Below are 24,377 nucleotides of genomic sequence, written 5' to 3'. Positions count from 1 at the left end.
ATTGATAAAAGTTAAAACATTTTTTTTAAAGGAGACAAAGTGCCAAATAGAACTCTAGGGAATTAAAGTCGATTGGGTATTCTAAAGTGCTAACAAGACACCGTAATTTATTGAATAATGGACAAACGTGATTACATAAACGGCTAGCAAAAAGTCCAGTGAAAAAAACTCTTAATTGAGTAAAGCTTTGAAATTTAAAGTTATAGGGGTAGGATTATATTCTTTGAAGAGATGGTAATGTCTACTACTTCTTTGACCTATGTAGTTACAAGAATCTTCCCATAAATTTAATAAATTTTTTTGTTTGTTTACGAAAATTCTTGTATTTCATTCAATCCAAGTGCACCATAGATGGGCCATTGCCGTGTTGAAGATGATAATGTTTCTCTTGGTTGTTGGTTTTATTCGAGAATGAGAGTGACAAAGAAACTAAATGGTAATTTTTCGGAAGTAAATGGTATTGTTTAAAAAAAAAAGTGAAGTTATGCTATTAATTAATTTAATATCTTGTAGTATAACAATTTAATACTATTGAACTAAGAGGTTGGATTCTCTTCCTTTATATACTATATTACAAATTTATTAATTTGTAAACTTTTCGGTGTCATAAATCATAAATGATCCAGCAAATAAAATTATAGAAATTTAGCCTAGATTTGATGAACAATAATAAGGGTCTTTTTCTTTTAAATAGAAAATTTTGACAAATTAGTTTTGTTCTATTTCTTGCAATTTCTCAAATAAAATAATTTAGTTTTTAATTTAAATTAATAATCATTTCATTTAATCTATGTATATATTTTTAGAGGAATTTTGCTGTTCACGTTCTTACTATTTTCTTTATGAATTTAGTAAAGTTTGCGCAATATCTGTCATGAGGTCGTTTAAAAACAATGAATAAATAGTAAAAAACCAAATTGCTAATATGATACTTTTTTTTGAATCTTGCACAGAAGTGAATCTGAACCAAAAGTGGAAATGAACTTCGAGTCTCTAACTATCTTAGTTCTCCTTCTCTCTTTCTCCACCGCCGTGTACTCTCTACATAAAGAAACCGCCGCCGCGTGTGCCGCCGAATCCCTACCGGACCGACGAAATCTACGGTCAGATCAAATCACGGTCCTAATCAACGGCTACTACGAGTCCCGCATCCCTCTACTCCAATCACTAGCCGCCAGGTATGCCGCATCCCCATTCGTACACACCGTACTGATCCTCTGGGGAAATCCCTCAACTTCAACAGAAACCCTAACAAAATTGGCTCAAAACCTCACCACAGGACCCATATCCCTAATCCGTCAATCTTCAAACAGCCTCAATTCTCGCTTCCTTCCCCGAAAATCCATCCAAACCTTCGCCGTTTTGATCTGTGACGACGACGTCGAGATCGACACACCGTCTCTAGAATTCGCTTTCAGAATTTGGGGGAGAAACCCCGAACGACTTGTCGGGTTCTTCGTCCGATCCCACGATCTAGACCTCTCGAGGAGGGAATGGATCTACACCATTCATCAAGACAAGTACTCAATCGTACTGACGAAACTGATGATTCTGAAGGCGGAGTATTTGTTCGAGTATTCTTGTGGAGGTGGAGCGGCGATGGCCGACATGAGGAGAGTTGTCGATGTGGAGCGTAACTGCGAGGATATCTTGATGAATTTCGTTGTGGCCGATATGTCGAACGCTGGGCCTATTATGGTTGCGGCGCAGAGGATCAGAGACTGGGGAGACCCACGGAATGAGTACGATGATGGGAATGAACGGCTGAGATTGAGGGAAGGGGTTAGTGAGATAGGGCTGAGTAATAGGAAAGGAGAGCATAGGAAGAGAAGGGGAGGGTGTATAACAGAGTTTCATAGACGGTTGGGGAGAATGCCGTTACGGTATAGTTACGGGAAGTCCGTTAACTCAATTGGCGAACAGGCTTTGTGTAGAAAGGGTAGGAAGTTAGTCCCTTGTGATCAAAATGTATTATGAAAATTTGAAAAAAAAAAGTGTGTATTTATGTGTAAAATTTTGAAAATAAAATATTTACAAAAATATAGTGAAGTTTAGTGTGTTGCATAATCATTTCTCTATATTCTATATTTGAATAATTATTTATAAAATTTAAAATTAAGCTTTATATATTGATTGATGCAGTGGTATAATCTTTAGTATTTACTATTTTTATCTTTTCTCTTAAATACAAATTAAAACTTGTAACTTAATCTTCAGTTTTTCCTTAAAAATTCAACTTGTAGTTGTAAGTTTTTTTCCTTAAAAATTCAACTTGTAGTTGTAAGTTTATTTAAGACTAAATCTTATATTTCAAAAGATAATCTCGAAGTTAAAAGTTTGTTTAGAAGTTTGAGTCTTCTCGTGTGTTTGGAAGCTTAGGGTTGAATTAAGTCTATTCGCTTGTTAGGCTTGAAATTTGACTCATTTGCTTGTTGGACTTAGACTTTAGCTCATTATTTTTTTGGTCCAATTTTTATATCTAGGTATCAATTGTATTGAGTGGACTAAACTTAATTATCCAAACCCAATAAATTTATATGGTTTGTTGTGATGACGTGGCAGAATTTAATTTATTAATATTGAAAATTATGGTTTGGAAGTGGTTTTTATAGGTCCAAAATCACTTTTCTTTGAGAAAAAAAAAAAAAACAAAAATCAATGGGCAAATGTTGAAATTGTTTTGGAAAATGTTAAAACCATTCAAATTTTAGTTTTACAATGGGTGCATCTAATCTCTCCAAATAATTTGTTCTACCCTTCAAATGTACTTAAAATTAATCAATTTTTCCTTATCTATTGTATTTTTTATTGAATGATGATGGTGAAATTAGAGCCATTGTTCACAATTTGAATGATACCGTTATGCTTGCTTTGAAAATGCATTTTATAATGACGAGTTTTGTTAAGATCATTTTCATATTTAATAGTCTTTAATATTTTACTACATGCTTTGAAGGATGAAATTGGTCTTATAATAATATTAAAGATTTTGGTTGAAAAATTATCCTATTGTTTTTATAAACCTATCTCCCTAGACGAGATCACGCTATTTATTTTGATTCAATTGGCTGTCTCCTCCTACAACATTCTAAAGAAATAAATAAAAAAATACATATATTTAAGTGCAAAAGAAAAATAGACCTACTTATACCTATATTTTTGTGCAATACCCCGTGGCCTAATTGCTGTCATTTGATAATTATACTTTTAATTTCATTAGTATGACTAAAATGGGTCACAAACAAGAAAATATAACTAATCTACTGTCAACTTCCAATATGAAACATTTAAATATAAGTTTAACTCAAAATTACCTTAACTCAACAAACACCGTATATTCGTGTGGACAAGAAATCCTGGATTCAACTTTCACCCCACTTTTACAAAAAAAAAAAAATACCTACATTACAAAATGTTCTAAAATATTTAGATACATTTCAATTTATCATTTTATACTTGTATCAAATGATTAGTTTTTTTTTTTGAAAAAGGTAAATTGTAAAAGATAGAACTTTTTTCGACTTTGTTTATAATGATTTTATTATAGTTTATTTGAAAAAATTACTTACCAAAAATCTTTAATGGTTCTTTTTCGTAGTTATCTGCCGGCAACCCCATTAAAATCAACTTTCCATTTTTGAACTGTTTGGCAGATCTGCACAAAGTTGTTAACAGATCACTATCCAAAAAGAAAAATGAAACCACTCTTTTTTGTAATCAGCAAAAACCACCCCTACATATCAGAATATTATTATATTTATTATGATTACATTCTTAAACTTTTACAAACATTAATGGGTTCCAAAATAAACTTGTAAAATAGTCCAAATTGAAAAAAAAGATTGAAATAAGTAACGATTTTAAAAATAATAATTAAGTGTATATAATATTTAAAAAGAAATTATAAATATAGTAAATTAAGCTTAATGTTAGACTCTAATTATCTATTAGTGTTAGATAAGTATTTGTAATTTTTTAATAATAATATTGATATATATGTTAATGATTTGAATCTAATTATTACATTTGTAACTGTATCTGTCGACCTTCAAACTTTAATAATTATAAAATTGAATCCGGTGACAAAAATTGAATATAATTTTATGCAATAACTATAATTTGGAATGTAAGTTCGAGGTACAATTTTTTTATTAGTTCGATGGCTTTAGTTTTAAAAGTTGGTATAATTACAATTAACAACCAGGGACGTTTATGAATATAGTAAAATAAACAAAAAAATATTATAAGCTATAGCACAAATTTAAATTATATGAATGATAGAAACGGATAAACTTTGCTATATCAATGTCACCGATTAAAACATATGAGTGTTTATTATAGATAAAATCTAAGATTTTAGTGTATTTTATAAATATTTTGTCAAATTTACTATTTTGATAATTCCTTACAACTATTCTCATACATTAGCGGATAGGAAAATTACTGTAGATGATAATATTTTTTTAAAAAAAATAGCTCAAAACACGTTTCTTTTTTTTGCATATTGCAAATTTGATAAATACAACAGTAAATTATTATCATAATATTTATTTTATTTTATTTATTTTTGCCATTTTTACAAACTATCTTTCTATATACTCCTTTTCTTTATGTTTGCAATTTGCCATTAGAAAAACAATGTTAAATTCACAAAATAATACTGATTTTCAATATTAAAGCAATGGAGAGACTTCGCATTGGAGGATTCAGTTGGATCTTCAAAAACGAGTTCGCTCCTAACTCCTAACATAATTCTTCTACTACATTTTATTGGCGGGAATTTCGGGACTAGATTACGCTGAATGACGAGTCTTAACCTCCATTCCAATCCTATTTGCCAATGAACCAACAGCCATTCTTCTTCTCCTTCATCTGTTTCGACTCCGATTCTGTACTCTTTTTATATTTCTAGTAATTGGAAGAGCGAGATTTTGAAGTTTATCAGTTGGATTCGACTCGATCGAGAGTTGCCGGAAAGAATGGGGATTCAGCCGGAGACGTCGTCGGAGAATCGTTTGATATTTGCTTACTACGTCACCGGCCATGGCTTCGGCCACGCCACTCGCGTGATCGAGGTTAGATTCTCCATTATAGAATGTTGTTTGAATGTGTTCATTTTTTTTTCCTCATCCTGCTCGTTGTAGGCAATGGAGTTTGGATTTCGGTCTGGCTTGAGTTCTTCTTTTCTCGGATTTGTTGTATAGAATTCTGTGAGGTCATTTCTGGCTTCAAATTTCATTAGATTTGGAATGTCGAGCGGGTTCTTCGGTGCTTGATAATGTTTTGTTTTCTCGCTCGAAATGTTGATTAATTTCGATGTGTATTTTCTGTAATCTTATGTAACTTATCCTGCTGGAAGTCTTCTGGAGACAAAATGCTCGGAAAAAATTTGCTGAAATTTCTTTTGTTTTGATTGATTGTGTTCGTCTATGCTGCTGAGGAGTTTTGATTTCGTTCGGTTATGAGCTCGAGTTCTTCTTTCCTTGTATTTGTTGTTTAGAAATCTATGAGGCTAGTCCGTGAGTTAAACTACCTTGGTTTTCAAATGTCGAAGTGTCGATTTATATTGATCTTCGTTTCCTGTAATGTTACTTATCCTGCCAACCTTCTTCTAGAGTGGTTAAAGAAAATTTTACTGAAATTTGTGCTGGTTTTCTTCGTGGAAATATTATTGTTAATTATAATGCATTACTTTACTACATTGTTGATCTTCTTCTTCTTCTTCTTCTTCTTCTTCTTTGCTTGAGAATGTTTAATGTGATGCATTGTTCTGTGCAAAAAGGTTGTTCGACACCTGATACTTGCTGGCCACGAGGTGCACGTTGTTTCTGCTGCCCCTGAGTTTGTTTTTACTTCTGCAATCCAGTCCCCTAGGTTAATCATTCGAAAGGTAAATTTGATCAAGGCTTATGCCTGACTGCGAGTGATTTCTTCTATGCCGTTCAATCAAGCCTATGTTTCATATCAGTTTTGAGTTTCAATACCTTTGCAATTATTTGTCATTTAAACAATTGAATGGATATATTCTGCCAATGGATACGGTGCAGAAGTTCAATTTTAATTTGCCTTTAGGTATGGTACCTCTTCTTTTCTATGTGCAATGGTTCATAGTTCATAGTTCATATAATTGATTAGGCTCCCCTTCCAATGATCAATAAACTATTATGCACTCTCACCTCTTCTCATTAAGACTTTCAATTTCTTTTCTCGGATTCTCACCAGGAGTCATTACTGCCAGCTCACGCTTTAAAAAGTATAAGTTAGTCCTAAGTATCGATAATTTTCTTAATACTATATTTTCATCTCTCTTTGTTAAAACATTGTTTTCATATCTTTATCAATACATCTGTTTTTCTTTCTTTTTTGTTTTGTACCAAACGTACTTGTGCAATGCATCCATTTTGGAGACTAATAGTAAATATGGTTTATATACTCGATCAATTAATAATGATGAACATTTAGATGTAGCTGTTATATTTGGATTAAAAATTGATAACTTTGTGTTTAACATGTTTTCACGAACTCAGAAATTGAAATTAAGTGCTTGATTTGTACATTGTTCTTTCTTCTTTCTCATCTTTTTCCTTTTTCTTTCCTTTTCTTTTTTCCATTTTAAATGAGGTTTCAGGTAAACTACAACCGCATTCATGTGGAATATCACGGTATAAGTAGTTTGTAGATTTATACATTATTTATCAATTTTAGGTATTGTTGGACTGTGGGGCTGTCCAGGCAGATGCATTGACAGTAGATCGCTTGGCATCCCTAGAGAAGGTGAGTACTATCATCATTATCTGATTTATTCTTTGCGTCCACATGGAACTGTACATCTTTGTAAGCCGATTCTTTCAAATATGAAATACAAATTTTACAACATATGACATGTTGTCATCGTGTTTTCTTATTAATCTGCCATCTTATCACGACTACTACTTTGTTTTCTTCTTATCAGGTCACTGGTTTTTCATTTCTTTTCTTACTGTTTTACTAAATGTTTTCCATTCCTTTGGCCATTTTTAGTATCACGAGACAGCTGTTGTGCATCGGCATACTATTTTGGAAACAGAAGCAGAATGGCTGAAGTCAATCAAAGCTGACTTAGTGGTAAATAATATGATATAAGCTTGCTCAAATCATTGCCACTTTAACCATTTTATCATGTGAAGTGATCATGATATGGAAAATATTGTGGCTCTGGAGCAAATTATTGAATATATAACAGGACAACTTTCATGATTGTGGAATTTAAGACACGTCAAGAATAATTTATTTTAAATGATATTTCAAGAATTGATAATTTTGCTTTCATGAAATATGAACAGGTTTCTGATGTTGTACCAGTTGCTTGCCGTGCTGCTGCTAATGCTGGGATTCGCTCTGTTTGTGTTACCAACTTCAGGTAACTCAAGGGCACTAGCATGTTTACTCTTTACTTGTCATATCACTACTTATTTTTCATGATGTCTTGCATTTAGTAACCAAAATGTATTGCAGCCAATAGTCATTAACTTAAGTTTTGCAGTTGGGATTTCATCTATGCAGAGTATATAATGGATGCTGGGCATCACCACCGTTCGATAGTCTGGCAGGTGACTTTTATATTTTATTTTAATATTTGAATCAATATTTCAGTATCCATAAGTGGTCCACATTCTTTCCTTTGTCAGAATTAGGGGTTTATATTTCTCTGGAAACTAAATTCAATGGTATCTAGAAATAATTGGCATTTAATTCTATTGAAGATAGAGACGAAGAACAAACACAATTTTACATGGAAAGCTTACGGTGCTAATAATTTTTTTATTTTCTAATATTCATAAAGGTACAAATGGGAAGTATTTATAGGCAATATGGGCTTAATTTACAGAATAAAAATAGGGCAAAGTAAATTATGTAACTACCCCTGAGCTTTCAACATGGCCTAAGCCCTTTATTTCTAACAAATTCCCTTCACCATCATGGGGGTTATGATTGTTACCGTTTGGACAGTTTTGTATTGATAGAACTTTTTGTGCATTTTAACACCTAGGAAAAATTGAACTTGAAACTTGAGAGTCTCATTGAAGTCTGTTCATTTTTTTGTATTAATGAATGAAACTGTATTCTTAGCATACACTTGAGCTCTTGTACTGCTTCAATGCAGATTGCAGAGGATTATTCACATTGCCAGTTCCTGATCCGCCTCCCAGGATACTGCCCAAGTATATTTCAAGACAATTGCTTTTTTCCCCTTCCTGTTACTTTTATTATATGTATATATAGGTTTATATTCACTAATCACTGTCTTTTCTTGATTTTGATATTTGGCTGCATGCGTTTTTCTTCTGCAGTGCCTGCTTTCCGTGATGTTGTTGATGCACCTCTTGTTGTCAGAAGGTTGCACAAAACACGGCAGGAGGTTTCAGATTCTACTAAGCTCCTTCACTCGATAACTTTTGTTCATTTGTGATTCTCTTATTCAAGTTCTTATTCTAGGTGAGGAATGAACTGGGTATTGGAGATGATGTGAAGTTAGTTATCCTTAATTTTGGAGGACAGGTGGGTTGAATTGGTCTATTCTATACTTTATAGTTTGTGAACTATTTACTAAATCTCCAAGTCTGAAGTTTGATCTTTTGTTTTTTCTATGGATGCATTCTTAGACGTTCAACACACTGTGAATTGCCTGGATACCCGGACTAGTTTTCTGTTTATACACTTGAATTTTTTATAACACCAAGTTTTCTGTTTATAAACTTTATTTCTCTTCGGTTGCCTGATTTTGAATTAGTTTTCGGATTCTTACTTAAGATTTACTTCTGTTTCATTGTTCTTTTGTCCGTCAGCCTGCAGACTGGAAGTTGAAAGATGAATATTTACCCTCTGGTTGGCTTTGCCTGGTATCCTTATATAGTCTCATTTGGTTCATTTGTGTGCATAAGTTGCTATCATGCTGTCATTTGTACTTAAATTGCTTTTTTTTGGGTTAGGTTTGTGGTGCTTCAGACACTGAAGAGGTTCCACCAAATTTCATTAAGCTCGCAAAAGATGCGTATACACCAGATCTGATAGCTGCTTCTGATTGCATGCTTGGTGTGTAAAATATAATTCTGAAAGTGGCTGAGCTTAATCAGATGGATAAAAGCACATTAAACTATGTTTTTTTTTCAGGAAAAATTGGTTACGGAACCGTTAGTGAATCATTGGCATACAAAGTACCTTTTATCTTTGTACGAAGAGATTATTTTAACGAAGAACCATTCTTAAGGAGTATGCTTGAGGTGCTATTATGTAGTTTTTCTTCAATGATTTTCTCGTAGTTTTTCTTCTTCCTCTACAAATTGGTTAATAAGTCCGATTGGCCACTGTTCTGTAAACAGTATTATCAAAGTGGGGTTGAGATGATAAGAAGGGATCTACTCACTGGTCAATGGAAACCTTATCTTGAGCGTGCTATTAGTTTGAAACCGTGCTATGTGGGAGGCGTCAATGGTGGTGAGGTATGTCCCTTCAAGTTCTATGATATCATTTGATGGTAAAAAATCGTTGTACTTGCATCTTTACGATTTGAGGGACATGATTTTGCATGATTTAGATCTATCAATTTTCTTGACATGATCAATGAATCTATCTTGTGCATTATCGTATTTTAATAGGTTCACTTCCTTCAAATTTGTACTTTCTTGCTATTAACTTGTTCACGTTGGGTGTTTACCATGATATGAGGATATCTTCGATTTCCACTTAAGGCCATGGCATTGATGGCATGTCAAGTGCGGTTTAGGTGTTTGTTATTTTTTTTTTTTTTACTCAAACTTTCACACTTCCAGAGCTATCAGCCTACTCCACTGGGAAGTGGAGATGATACTTTAAGGTTTTGCGACAGTTGAGAATCTCATTAAAGAAGTGAAATACTCTGATGAGGATGCTGATGATATTCAACTAAGGCCAGCTAATATACCTACTGATATTCTTAATTGCACAACTTTTAACTATGATGGTCGTGATAATTTTTACAGTTTACTACTTATAATGTCATTTTAAATTGGAACCTGTTCCCATTTGGACCTTTGGGACCTTCGATTATACCCAAATCTTTTGGTTCTCCGTGTGATTCTAGATCTCAATATCAATGAAATTGATGTTTTTAGTTTGCACCTCTTATTCTCTTTACAGTTCACTGTTCATATTTCTTCAAATTCTGTAGGTTACAGCCCATATTTTGCAAGAGACGGCTGCCGGGAAAAATTATACATCGGACAAGGTCAAGAAACTCTTTATCTTATTGTGAAGTATGGGTAAAAAAGACATTGATCATATACTTCTGTTACGATAGAATTAAGTATATTCGTAATTTGGCAATTACCAGGACACCGACTTTATTGTGGGTTTTATTGGACAAGTAGTTTATATCTATGATTCTATTTGAAAATTACTACAGAAGTAGTTTCTGTGTTTTGTTTTTAATCTCATCAGAAGATTTTCACTTTAGCTTTTTGAAAATGTAGTTTAGTGGGGCAAGAAGATTGCAAGATGCCATAATTCTTGGATATCAACTCCAAAGGGCTCGTGGTCGAGATCTTCTTATTCCAAAGTGGTATGCGAATGCTGAAAATGAATTTGCCCTTTCGATAGGATCACCAACTTGCCAAGTGGATGAGAGAAGCTCGCCAATAGACTAGTGAGAAACTTGTTGCATCTGAAGAGTTTAAGAACTTGGGAGTACAATTTGTATGTATATAATTTGACGTCTCTCCATTTGTTGTTTTAGTTCCATCGAGGATTTTGAGGTGCTTCGTGGTGACGTTCAAGGTTTTCCTGACTCAGTGAATTTCTTAAAAAGTTTGGTAGAATTAGATTCTTTGAATGACAATGGAAACACAGAGGTGCGGCGGGAACAGAAGGCTGCTGCTGGACTCTTTAATTGGGAGGTTGTGTTCATAAACTAGAGTATTTTTTTTAATTCAATCTCACTACTATTTCATAGTGCTCAAGGGTCGCAGTCGATAGTGATGATGATATAATGTTAATGTATCTGGTGGAGGGCTTGCTTAAATACATTATCTATGGTTAGAATCACATTGTATTAGAAGCTCTTGATTTGCTGGATTGTCATCTTCTAACTTCTAAGTAATATTCAGAATTCATGATTGTTGTTTAATTTACATATATTACAGCCTTAAGCAGAATAACCTGTCAAATGCAATAATTTAGTAATTAGCTATTGCTATTTCACCGTACAAAGTAGTGATGGTGATTCCAAAATAACTTTCGAACACCGTAGTCTCATGGTCTTAGCATTACTTTTAATCCTTCCTTTTTCTTGGTGGATGGGCGGTGGTTTGTCACTACAGGAAGACATTTTTGTAACCAGAGCACCTGGAAGGTTGGATGTCATGGGGGGAATCGCTGATTACTCTGGAAGCCTCGTCTTGCAGGTACCATCAATCTTTGATACTGTAGTCCTTTGAATAATAAGGAAAAATTTGGATTAGCAATTAGAGTAGACAAGATGCTATATTGATTCATTTTCAAGATTGTGATTCCCCACATTGCAAAATAGAACCAGAGAACAGATGTTTTGTTGGCTTGACTTTTTTGTTTCAATTTTCCCCACTGTTTTCTCATTTAATATAACATTTAATTTTGTCTTATAATTATTTATATCAGCCGTCACATTTTCACTCAGTTTTCCGGATGATCTCGTATATATTACTGTTTCCCAAACAATCCCTTGCATTTCAATCACACTTACACTGGGGAAATTTACACATCACCTTATGTTACATGTCTGTCACTTTTTTCTATGGGAAAGTTGGGCTTCGAGTAGAGAATGATGCTAGTGAAGAAAAGTCACGTTCGTTGAGCATTTAAAGAAATCCAATTTTTCAGGGTAAATCGTTATAATTATATGTTGTCATCTAATCATTGGTCTTTATGCTATATTTCTTATTTTGAGATTGTGAAGCTGATACGTACCTTGATTGATTGTCACTTTGACATATTTTTCACATTCCAATTTCTAATTTACAATTACTTTTTATTTTATATCTATGTAAAAAAATTTCTGGCTTCAAAGAGAATTTACATATGACATGTGAGACTTTCCATCATCTTCTTTTGAAGTTGCTTTTGTACATTATTGTCCATTGACATGTTTTCTCATTCTTTCTTCGTCTCCTCTCTCCAGATGCCAATAAGAGAAGCCTGTCACGTTGCACTGCAAAAAAACCATCCTAGTAAACATAGGCTTTGGAAGCATGTACAAGCTCGACAGGATTCCAGCGTACAAGGCCAAACACCGGTTCTTCAAATAGTATGTATTATCTTCTGTGAAGTCCCTCTTTGCACAACACACTTCTAAAGAAACTTTTTTTTCTTCTTGTTCATCATTGCATTTGCAATACTTATCTTTTTATCTCAAATTCCATATTATGAGAAAGTTGGCTTTGGTATTTTCTGAACGAAGTGTCTGATAGAAAGTACTTACTATCTTGGTAAACTTGTGGGTGAGAATAAAAAGAACGCAAAAGCTTTCAGAAACATATGAATGAAATTCACACTGTTTGAGGTCTACTTTCTTTGTAATTGTATGTTATCAAAATCAGGTATCTTATGGGTCTGAATTGAGCAATCGTGCCCCAACCTTCGATATGAATCTATCTGATTTCATGGATGGAGGGAAGCCAATTTCGTATGAGAATGCAAGAAAATACTTTAGCAAAGATACAGCACAAAAGTGGGCAGCATATGTTGCAGGGACAATCTTGGTTTTAATGAGAGAGTTGGGTGTACAATTTGAAGACAGTATCAGTATGCTGGTATCTCTCTATCTTTTATTTTTGCAGCCAGATATTTAAGTGTAAAATTTAGCTCTCAAGTTTTAATTTTCCTGGATGCCATACTTTAGCAATCGTCATTTTATGAAAAATACCTAGTTAAAGCATTTTGATTGTGCGAGTTTTTTAAATCATATGTGAATTCATCAGTGCATATTCACCAGAATTCTGTCTGATGGTCATAATGTTTCATGTTATAAAGTTTCAAATCAATTATCATTGAGATCTAGGTCTATGGAATGAACTTTTCTTTTGGGATTTTTTTTGTGTTTGATGTATATAAAAAATGCAGATTACTCAAAAATCTCTTGCATTCACTATTTTCTTCATGCTTAAAGGGGTTTCGTAATTGACAAACTTTCACTTGACATGTGAAACTGTGGTAATTCTCATAGTTTTACTTGATCATTGCTTCTTTAGTCATGTATATCTTGACGATCCACAATTTTCACTCATGGATTCCAAACATTGCAAACACCACAGGTTTCCTCAGCAGTGCCAGAAGGTAAAGGTGTATCTTCATCTGCCTCCGTGGAAGTTGCCTCCTTATCTGCTATAGCTGCAGCTCATGGTAAGTTAATTAGGCATGTCTGTATCAAATGCAAAGGGTTTTTTTTTCTTCTCTTTATTTAATTTTACGGTTTAATGCCTGACCATGGGTTTCAATAAGCATTGCTAGTAAAGTAAAAGCATTTAACCCAATCTAGTCTTCTTACCTGATGGAAGATATCGAATGCACTTCGAGTTCTTAACCTCGGCTCTCATGTGACTTTTAAATTAACCCCTGTGCACCTTTAGGCAGATCCTTTATCATTGGTTGATGGTGTTACTCACACAATTTTATGTCGACTGGATTTCTTTAGACTTAATAAATTAACCGTTTCCATATTTGTTGCATGCAAGTGATGCCCAACATTTTTATTGACCGGGTTTGATTTTACTGGCATATTTTCTCGACTAATTAACATCAGTCGAGTTATTGAGCTTTTTTTATTAGAGAAATCAATTGAACGAATATCATTGATGTTCTACAGGATTGAGTATCAGTTCAAGAGATATAGCTCTACTTTGCCAAAAGGTATGAACCCAATGGTTTAATCTTTACCAAAATCTTCGACATTACAATGTACCTAACCTCTCAGTTCAATGCACGTACTAGGTGGAAAATTGCATTGTGGGAGCTCCATGTGGTGTTATGGACCAGATGACTTCAGCATGTGGAGAAGCTAACAAACTACTAGCAATGGTGTGCCAGGTACATATAATCATTTCAGGGCTGCTTGCATAATGTAGTTTTCCTCTTCAGTGTGATCATATAAAAGTTTGCATGTTATTCTCAGCCTGCTGAGGTACTTGGACTTGTTGAGATACCAAGCCATATTCGATTTTGGGGCCTTGATTCAGGAATACGCCACAGGTATCATTCAAATTCTCTCAACTGTATGACAGAGAATGTACTCTAGTGTTTTCTTGCATAAGAATTTTGGCCATAAGTGGTGAGCTCGGATATTTTTTATTTCTTACACTTCACAATTCTGTTTTCTAGCAAAGAGAAAACTTGTCTAGTTGCTAATTTTACGAATTATTCATTCATTATGGCATGTTGTTTAGCCATGGCATGAAATTAAATTATATCCTTTAAGTTGAAGTGCATCAAACGCACCAAGATTTTAGACCTGTGTAAAAAGCTTACTTGCCCTGTTGGAACTTCTAAAAACTTGCTAACACAAGCGAGTTGACCCCAAGCTCTGAGTTATGGCTGATTTGCATCTTTATAAAACCCAATAAAGTTTCAGTTTCAGGCAAATATCTCGAAGCGTCCAATTACTGCAGCAAATTGTCCACACCTTTTTATAATTAACACGAAGCCTTGTTCGCATAAGATTGGCGTTAAACTAAATTTTTAATGCTACATTGTTTCTTTGGCAGTGTTGGGGGTGCAGATTATGGTTCTGTAAGGATAGGAGCGTTTATGGGTAGAGAGATCATCAAGTCTACAGCATCTTCTATGTTACCAGTGTCGTCTTCTGTTGTCAATGGTGTAAACAATTATGACTCTGAGGATAATAGTGTCGAGTTGCTTCAAACTGAATCCTCATTGGACTACTTGTGTAACCTTCCGCCCCACAGGTAATCGATGATCCACTTAACCTTTTCCCTTGAACTTGAATGTTGGATCCGTGACAAAGCTCTCCTTAATTACATCTCTTCTGAAAATGAACTCTAATTCCAATCCACTTCTATTTTATGAGACACGATGAAAGATAATTTCTCTTTCTTGATAGGAAACTATTATTATAGACCAAAATAGAAGAGCAAAACAGCTGGCTATCTATAAAAAACTGGAAGAGCTTTCTAATTGTTAATAATCATAAAAATGCAGTAGTGTAGTAACAAAAGAATTTTCTCTCTCTTTCCTTATGATATATGATGTGCCTTCTAACTAGTCTTCTATCTATTTCAGGTATGAAGCTATTTATGCAAAGTTACTTCCTGAATCCATTACTGGGGAGGATTTTGTGGAGAAATTTGTTAATCACAATGATCCAGTCACCGTGATTGATGAGAAGCGTAACTATGCAGTTAGAGCTTCTGCAAGACACCCTATATATGAGAACTTTCGTGTCAAGGTCTGGAGTTATTATTATAGTTTTTAGCATTAGTTGGTTTGCAATATCGACTCCTAAAGAAAGAACTCCTTAACCCCGTCCCTCTCACTTCTATGTGAATAGGCCTTCAAAGCATTGCTTACTTCCGCAACTTCTGACGAGCAACTAACATCCCTTGGAGAATTGTTATATCAGGTTTGTTTTAAGTGTCTAATTGGTAAAATTTTAAATTAGCATGACGATGAAATTACAACATTTTGGGTGGAAAAAAATGATCAATTAAAGGCATTAATTTTTTTTTATAACTTCAGTTTAATTACCTAGAAAAATACTATGATGTTTCAGAAAAGAAGTTTATTATAATTAAGTCATGATAGTTCATGTTGGGAGGTAGATTGTTTTAATTTGAGTTATAATAGCATGTGTTTTAGATTTAAACTGTTTTGATTTGAAAAAGAATTAGCAAACACCGTAGCAAAGAATAAAAAATGATGAATATCAAATACTAGAAACGGTAGTAAATGAAGACTTTTAAATAGTATTTACTGTAGCACAAAGATGTTATTATAGCTTAACGAGCAACTTTCTTCCAAAGGTGCTATTATAGAAGTGTTTCTTTCATCTTTTGCATAAAGATATTGTTTTGATTTGGGTATGAATAAACAAAACAAAAGTTGAGTAAAAGTGGATGTTTTTGTGTGAGACAGTGCCATTACAGTTACGGTGAGTGTGGGCTAGGGGCAGATGGGACCGATAGGCTTGTAGAGTTGGTACAACAGGCCCAGCACTCTAAGTCTGAAGATGGGACCTTATATGGAGCAAAGATTACCGGCGGCGGTTGTGGCGGAACTGTTTGTGCCATTGGCAAAAACAGCTTACGCACCACCCAGCAGATCATTGAGGTAACTATTTTTCCTCCTTCCTGTTATTATTATTATTATTATCATCGTTTCCTTTTCCTTTTTTTCTATTATCCCATCCCGTCAAATGCTTGATCACACTTTTTTCTTTCATGGGTTCAACTAAAGAACGATAAGGTAGGAGGTTACAAAGCTAACCTAAAATACAATTTAGTTGGTTAAGACGCATTTCTAAATCTTTGAGTAAAAATACAAATCTCAATTCAATGTTGGACTATATGAGAATGGAGAGCGATGTCTTTACTAATTGAATTATATTCTATTAAATTTTTTTTATCACTTTTCTTTTAAAAAAGAAAATAATCATATTACTTTGGGAAAAAGCTAAAACAATTTTGAGAATTTTTAAATATATGTTTAATTTTTAATGGAAATAAAAAATAGTTTTAAAGTGATTTTCTGTTTACAACTAACGTGTATGATCTTATGTTTTTTAAATTATACTAAATATTACTTTATATATACAAGGTTAATTTTTTTCAAAATTAAACATGTTTAGTAGAGAGCGAGAGGGGGATTTCAAAAGACATTGAATCTTGTTTTAGAATATTTATCTTTTAGTTTTCCAAAACTACCTACGCTATAATATAAACATATTTTTCCATATTTCAGAATAAAAAATAGAATAGGTTATAAAAAAAAAAAAAAACTTATAGTCCTTTGTAAATTTATCTTGTTCTCTATTCCCTTCTCAAATTTTTATAAACTATTTAAAAAAGAATTAATATTTTATTTGAAAACAATTGTTATGAATAGAAAAAAGAAATTGAATTTATTTTTCACTCAAATAAGCTATATATCTATAAATAGTTTCAATACTAATTTGAGAATAAAGTGCATTAACATTATATTGCTCAATAAATTTTAGCATTATATTTTTATTTTTCTAAAACGTCGTTCTATAGATTGACATATTTAAAAAAAATAAAAATTCCTAGTTGTTACGTGTGTGTATATATATATGTATTCAAAAGCGTGTGTTGTGTTTTTCTTTTATTTCTTCCAACTGATTAGAAAAATAAAATACATTCGAATCTTATAAATATATGTTTAATCATGGTATTAGAACATTAAATTAGATCTCCCCTAAAAAAAAGAAAGAAAAGAAAAATAAGAGAAATTGTAAATACAAAGTATAGCAAAATTTTACAATATTTTGTAAATAGTTACGATATTTCGGTATCTTTAAAAGTGCCTAAAAAGACAGTTATCTATTATTTTTTACTCACTAAATTTCTTCAAAGAAGTTTACAATTTTCAACTATGAAGCAAAAAAAAAGCATTTTACCTTAGAAATAAGAATACAAATGACAACGGTTGTTTCAGTAACATGGCAGAGGCTGAACAACGTTTGATAGGATGACACAAACTTTTAATGAATCTTTAAAAAACTAACTGACCTAAATGATGGGTTATTGGTTGATCCCTCCCCCAGATTCAACAAAGGTACAAAGATGCAACGGGTTACTCTCCCTTTATTTTCGAAGGTTCTTCTCCTGGCGCAGGAACATTCGGGCATTTGAGAATAAGAAGACGCAGCTCTCCCAAATTAAATAAATCTATTTCGTAAAAAGTCATAAATCTAAGCATTGGCTCTGCCATAATAGCGTACCATTTTATTTTCATATTCTATGCAATAATGTTTTTCTGAGTAAGTTTGGTTATTTTTATTTATTTGTATAATTGTTCGGTCGCTACCTGTATCAAGTGGCTTATGTCCATACTGCAGCTTTAAGGACAGGAAAAGAGACCCTAGATAGTTCATATGCTTTTAAACGGTGTAAACATTTCATACATTGTTCTTTTTCATATTGTTTGAATTTAGATACTATATGATAAATGATTAAATTCTTGAAAATAGTATCTCCTCAATTCTAATGATAATTTTTAAAAGTAAAAGTTTAAGCTTCTCAGTTAAATTCTTAAAACAAGAACATTTAAAAATAAAACTGTTTAATAACAATTTTGTTTTTGTTTAAATTTTGAAAATTAAGTGTAGTTTTTTTTTTTTCTTATTTGCATCTTCCCGAAGTCTAAAGATTGAATTCTTAACTAAATTCTAAAACCAAAAATAGTTTTTGAAAGCTATTTTTCTTTTTAGCTTTAAATTTTGGTTTGGTTTTTTAAAAAACTGTTGTAGAATGTTGGAGATAAAATTAGTATCTATTAAGAATTTTTCAAAAACAAAGACAAACTGAAACCAATGCTAACAAACACAATTGTTTTATTTGTAGAAAGTTTGAAGGAGTTAAAATATGATAGAAGTTGAGTGCAAGAAGTGTCATGCAAATGTTAATGTGTTTAGTTCGTTACCTACTTAAACAGTAGAATTTTCAAATTTTAAGCCAAGATCTTAAAACTATATAAAAAGTAGTTCTTAAATTTTTTTTATTAATTTTTCAGATGGACTAAAAACTCAAATATTTGCAAAGAAATCAAAACAAAAATAAACAAATTACGAAGAAATGAGTACAATTGCAAAAAAACACACACACAAATCTAAGTCTTTCGATTTCTAAAAATTGAACTTCTAAAACACCACTTTTTTTTTTTTTTTTTTTTTTTTTTTGCAAAATCTAAAGCAAATTTAAACAGATAAAAAATATTATAACTTCAAATTATGATTTTATTTTTGAAATATAGCTTAGAATTTAACTTTGTTTTCATATAATGTGAAAAGGTGATTAAAAAACATCTCAAATGAACTTCAAAATTTTTAATTATGTGAATTTGTTTACTGACCTTAACCTAACAATGTTTTTCCTTACTTTTACGGTGTGTTGAATGTTAATAAATATTTCTTTTAGGAACGATGACAAATATAGACAATTAGATTTAAATTATTAGCACATACATCAACGTTTTTAAAAAGAATGGCAATATAGCAAAATCTAATATAATTTTTTTTTGTTGGTGGTCTATCATTGATAATCATAAATTTTAAAGTATATTGTTGACAGACTTTGCAACATTTGTAATTTTTAAAAATATTTACCACATACTTTATTATTATTTCTACACATTACACTAAACCTTATTTATTTGGAAAAGGACTTTCTAACCAGCTCACTAGAAAACTTAAAAGCCATTTAAAAGTTAAAAAGACTTTAATATTAAACAATTTTGTCAAAATAAACGCTGGAATGGCAAAAGCTTTTCTTTTAAATGAAAGTAAAATTTGATTGAATGAGTTACGGAACTATGAAGAACAAATTTAAGGATTATAAATTAGTAGAAAAATAGTTTGGAAATATAATTACCTGTAGATTGGAGAGCTAGTTCTTAGCTTCGCCTATCCTTCTCCATCAGAGACCAAAAAAATTTAGGGTCCCGAATGTTCATATTCTTCCATAAACTCCTTGACCATCTCAATGTATGCTTCCAGATGATCTCGTTTCCAATCCTTGCAATTTTCAGCAGATAAAATTTAATTTAGAAATAGAATTACATTTTGTGTTCTTGAACTTCCAAGTTCCAATCACAACACAAATACAAAAAATAAAATAAAAAATCACCCGTCAAGATTTTCACTTTGCATTGCCTAACCATTTTGTTTTTTTTTTTTTTTTTTTTGTCATCTACTTACTATGGAAGGTTTTTAAGAAACCAAGCCAAATTTTGAAACTAAAAAAATTAACTTCTAAAAAATTGTTTTTGTTTTCTTAAATTTGACTAAGAATTTAATGATTGTAGTGTATAAATCATTGTAAGAGATGGAGAGCAAATAAACCTAATTTTCAAAAATAAAAAACCAAAGCCAAAATAATTAACAGATGAGTCATTAACCAGAATCTACCAAAACAAGTTTCGATACATACAATGGATTCATGATGCAAAATTGCAAACATAAGGATAGCTTAATCTAAATTGGGAACATCTATAATAATCTAGCTCATAGGATGAAACTTGATTAATTGAACTTATGGTGGTGTACGATTAAATTATTGTTAAACTCTGTGCAGTTGAGTATGTTGTAAGGTCAGAAACAAAAAGTTTCTTCTCCGTAGGCATAATGCACAAACATTATATCATGATGCAGGAGTGGAGCAAGAAAGGTGATAAGCCACGAACTACTAGAGTGTAGGTATGTAAGTACGCAAAGAGAGGGCGGATGCGTGTGTGGGTAATATGTAGATTGTGTGAGGCCAAAAGGAACATTGTTAGTTAGAAGGGCCTCGGGGGAATGACCGTTCGAGTTTGTGGGGGAGAAGTTATCTTTTTGCTAAATAACTGTAATTGCTCTCTTTATAAGAACTTGGAGAGGAAGGAGAGCTCTTGAATTCTCAATATACTATTTGATAAATAAAATGAGGCCAAGGTGCTAGAGATGGGCAAGAAGCAAGGCTCAGTTCAATGAGGTCAGTGATAGATAGGCGTTAATGGAGAAGAAGGTAGATAACCGTTCAGAACGATCTCCAACGGAGACAATGTGCAACGAGGGTGAACGACTTCATCGGAGAGGACAGTGACCGATAAAGGAAAGAGGATCATGAGTTCAGTCTCAGTGGAAGCAAAAAGATAACCCCTCCCCCACAAATGCGAACAGTATACATGCTGCACTCTCGAGGCCCCCCTAACTAACAATATTCCTTGTGTACATAAACTCTAGTAATTTGGGACCTATCGAAAGGGTAGTGTTTTTACCTCAAAATCCCAATCTCCATACAAGTCTGGATCCTTTTCGTTGCCCCAAACATAAGCATAAACTAATAGCTTCTCCAAACTATCCTGCAAAAAAATCATTGACGAACTAAAAAACAATCGAAAAGCAAAGGGATAAAAGGCCAGTAAATAATTAAGACCTCATTTGGTAACAATTTTGTTCTTGTTTTTTAAATTTATTTTTGTTTCCTCTAATTTTACAGTTATAGTTTTCACATTTGCTAAAGAACGACAAGTTTCCTAGTCAAATTCTTTTTTAGTTTTGGAAGCTAAATTTTTTAACACAGTAAGTGAAAAATGTTAATAATTTACTTTAAAAAATCAGATGGTTATCATGCAGATGGTTATCAAACATGATAAACGTAATAAAAACTCCTAAAGAAAATACTGCAAGTGCAGTAGAATAGCTATATAATAGCTATATAAGTTTTTCAATTCCAAGTAATTTACCTACTAAAGGGTAGTAGTGGTGAATAACTAATGATATGTATGCATAACAAGGTTTTTCTCTCTTTTTTTTTTTTTTTTTTGTAGAAATATGCATTTGTAACAGGTTGAGAAAACGGATACCCGAAGTTAGTATTTTATAGTAGGTCTGTACTTGATTGAAAAGGTATGAAAATCTTGACAATAAAACAGGGTCGAGCACCAAGATAAGTCAAATACTTATACCATTAAAGAGACCTCAACTGTAATCCTCTTGTATTCAAAATCCTCATATGCGTCTAAGAGATACATTTCAGAGTCTTTGATGCCTGAAATAATCTGCAGTGTAATAGCTCAACATGAAAACATAAAACGATGTGGGCGAATATTCAGGTTCGTTACTAGTCGCCCGTGAGTAAATTCAACAAGGATGGTTTTACAGACCTTGCCAGATACTTTCTTGCTTGTAACAGGTATGATCGCTGGATAAACACGTCCTTTAACACTCGATCTTTGGCTGCAAAATTTCAAGCAAATTGCAAATTTCAGTCATGAACTCGGGAATGCAAGCAAGCAATAGAAGAATTTTCTTAATCTTTCCCGGACAAAATGCTAATTGCATAAACACCTTGATATTAGAACAAGCAAATAGATCCATGCAATTGTGTTTGTAATAGTTATTTGGAGATCCTGATCTGTAAACTTCTAAAGAGAAGACTTAAACAGATAAAGAACATAAATTCAAGGAAATCATAAGATGGATCCAATAAATAAAATTCTCCTCTAGAAAACCAGCATGAACTGGACTACCATCAAGTCACACATCTATCTCCAAATTTCTTCAAAGAAAATAACCGAAATGATATGCAAATAATACATAGTGAGAGTGTAGAAGAATATTTCTAATGTAATCCTGTAGAATAATATTTCGAATGTAATACTTCTTATTGTAATGCTGACATTAACTAAAAAACAAAATCCAGAAAATCACAGATACAGAATTCATTGAGAATACTGGATTGAAGATCAACATCCACAAACCACAGACTTTTGCGATGACAGAACTAAGCAATGAGAAGCATCAAGCATCAATTCAACCAAAAAAATATAATAGCGCAACCAAATTCTCCTTGAGAGAAACATTGCGAATTTGTCAAAAGAGATGAAAATAACAGTGACAATTTGGAAGTCAAAGAGCTAGGATTAGAACTATATTTATGCAATCCTTCCGCGTCATGATGCAAAAATCAACCAAGAAAGGAAACCGAGAAAATCACCAGAAGCATAACAGTTCGCTTATTATACTTGATAGAAGATCAACATCCACAAACTTCTACAGAAACAAATTAAACAAGGAAACAGCATGAATCCGAGTAAGATTAATTAGACCGAGTGAAATTCTCCTTCAGGAAATCAGCACGAATTAGCATCATCAATGCGACTTTAGCCTCGAATTGATTGAAAAAGAAGAAAGTAACAGCAAGATTTGCAAACCAAAAAGCCGAGAGTAAAAGAGTATTTCTCATCATAATCCTTTGTCGCATAAGCTAATGTTAAACTAAGTAACAAAACCTAGATAATCCAAAACAAGCATGACAGTTCGTCAACAATACAAAATAAAAAAATCAACATCCGCATACTTATCTAAATACAAATTAAGCAGAGAAACAGCACAAATCCAAGCAAATCAAAAGATCAATAGAATAAATCAGAATCAGAATATAAGGAACAGGAACAAAATAGAAGAAGCTAAGAATGAGGATATGAGCAATAAAAAGAACGGCATCAGAAGATTGAGGAGTACTAGCCACGAGTAGAAGATGAAAATACGTACTAGCCATTGAGGACGGCATCAGAAGATTGAGGAGTACGCTTCAAGAGGATACGGAGAACTTCATCAGCCATGAGAGAGCCGTAGACGAAGACCGTGTGAAGATTCTGCTGCGGATGAATAGACGCGAGAGCAGCCAGAGATGCTGAATCCATTTCTCACTCAAATGGCTTATAGTTCTACATGAAACTAACTGAACCCACTATCTATATATATATACGGATTTTATTTCTTTTTATTATTATTGTTATTTGATTTTGTGAATTTAAAAAGTATTTAATACGTTTACTCCACAGTTGGTGAGGAGGACTTACTTTATCCCGTAAGTAGAGCTCTTTGAATCCAAAAAGTTATATACTTCATGAAATTCACAAATGTTTTACATACATAAATATACAAACTATAGGTAAATATTGAAAATATTTACAACTATACTGAAAAAAATATATACTTGCTTGACTGAATCAAATTTTAATTTTTTTATCAACTTTTTTTTATTTTAATCCATGATAGAAACGAATAGATTTTTATCACTCGCTATTAATATGACTGATGATGAAAGGATATTAGTGTCTATTAAAACATTTTGTTATGGATAGAATCCCAAATTTTGCTATTTTTTACAATTTTTCTTTCTAATTTCACAATTTCTAAAGAAATTTTTTGTTACATTTATTTTTTAAATCTAAATTTTCTTAAAATATTTTCTATTTACATTCCCATAATTTACTAATTTAAAATATTTTGTCAATTCTCTTGTTTTTAATTGACTAAGATCTACATCATTTTTGTAAATACATAACGTTATGCCTTTATTTTTGTCCATCAAGTTTTTTAAAAAATGTTTGTTACAACAAATAGGAAGAAATGTAAAAACCACTCCTAAACTATGAGATTAGTTGTAATCACACCTTAAGATTGTTTATAATTACGGGTGTATTTTTCGTTGGCTTCTCTCCATTTCGTACCCACCAATGAAGAATTGAAGGAATGGAAAATCGAGTTTAGAGAAAGAATTGTTGCTGTTTTGGAGTCTAAAGTAACCAAGCTGTAGAGGAAGATGAATGGCTTAGATAAAGAAAAAGTTCCTTTCGTCTGCATACTGGAAAGC

At 32.5% G+C, this 24,377-nt stretch overlaps 3 protein-coding genes across 6 annotated transcripts; 2 read left to right on the top strand and 1 right to left on the bottom strand.

The window, feature by feature from the left end:
* Positions 1-833: 833 nt before the first annotated feature.
* Positions 834-2,067, top strand: LOC101209350 (glycosyltransferase family protein 64 C3). Its single transcript, XM_004136390.3, has one exon. It carries the CDS (start codon positions 979-981, stop codon positions 1,975-1,977), a length of 999 nt encoding a protein of 332 aa, XP_004136438.1. The 5' UTR covers positions 834-978; the 3' UTR covers positions 1,978-2,067.
* Positions 2,068-4,661: 2,594 nt separating this feature from the next.
* Positions 4,662-18,205, top strand: LOC101209596 (L-arabinokinase). Of its 2 annotated transcripts, XM_004136391.3 has the most exons (28): positions 4,662-5,075; positions 5,783-5,890; positions 6,706-6,774; positions 7,021-7,104; positions 7,323-7,399; positions 7,523-7,589; positions 8,144-8,201; positions 8,331-8,398; positions 8,476-8,538; positions 8,826-8,879; positions 8,970-9,072; positions 9,151-9,260; positions 9,360-9,479; positions 10,187-10,243; positions 10,488-10,660; positions 10,751-10,910; positions 11,334-11,417; positions 12,170-12,295; positions 12,588-12,800; positions 13,302-13,389; positions 13,853-13,896; positions 13,978-14,073; positions 14,159-14,235; positions 14,748-14,948; positions 15,283-15,448; positions 15,551-15,622; positions 16,135-16,329; positions 17,783-18,205. In XM_004136391.3, exons 1-28 carry the CDS (start codon positions 4,980-4,982, stop codon positions 17,915-17,917), a joined length of 2,964 nt encoding a protein of 987 aa, XP_004136439.1. In that variant the 5' UTR covers positions 4,662-4,979; the 3' UTR covers positions 17,918-18,205. The 2 variants fall into 2 exon arrangements, with proteins under 2 accessions (XP_004136439.1, XP_011652543.1); XM_011654241.2 differs by lacking the exons at positions 4,662-5,075; positions 5,783-5,890 and having other exon boundaries at positions 6,703-6,774; positions 7,543-7,589.
* On the bottom strand, positions 17,482-23,460 carry LOC101216942 (AIG2-like protein D). Of its 3 annotated transcripts, none has more exons than XM_031882172.1 (6): positions 23,270-23,458; positions 21,880-21,952; positions 21,682-21,774; positions 20,992-21,075; positions 19,608-19,750; positions 17,482-17,906 (listed from the first exon to the last, which is right to left on the bottom strand). In XM_031882172.1, the coding sequence occupies exons 1-5, from the start codon at positions 23,419-23,421 to the stop codon at positions 19,670-19,672; spliced, it is 483 nt and encodes a 160-aa protein (XP_031738032.1). In that variant the 5' UTR covers positions 23,422-23,458; the 3' UTR covers positions 17,482-17,906; positions 19,608-19,669. The 3 variants fall into 3 exon arrangements, with proteins under 3 accessions (XP_031738032.1, XP_004136304.2, XP_031738033.1); XM_004136256.3 differs by having other exon boundaries at positions 17,482-17,843; XM_031882173.1 differs by lacking the exon at positions 17,482-17,906 and having other exon boundaries at positions 19,674-19,750; positions 20,992-21,070; positions 23,270-23,460.
* Between the last annotated feature and the right edge of the window lie 917 nt (positions 23,461-24,377).

This window comes from Cucumis sativus, chromosome 3, assembly GCF_000004075.3.
Source record: "Cucumis sativus cultivar 9930 chromosome 3, Cucumber_9930_V3, whole genome shotgun sequence".
Taxonomy (NCBI): Eukaryota; Viridiplantae; Streptophyta; class Magnoliopsida; order Cucurbitales; family Cucurbitaceae; genus Cucumis; species Cucumis sativus.
This window is presented reverse-complemented; position numbering and strand designations above follow the sequence as displayed.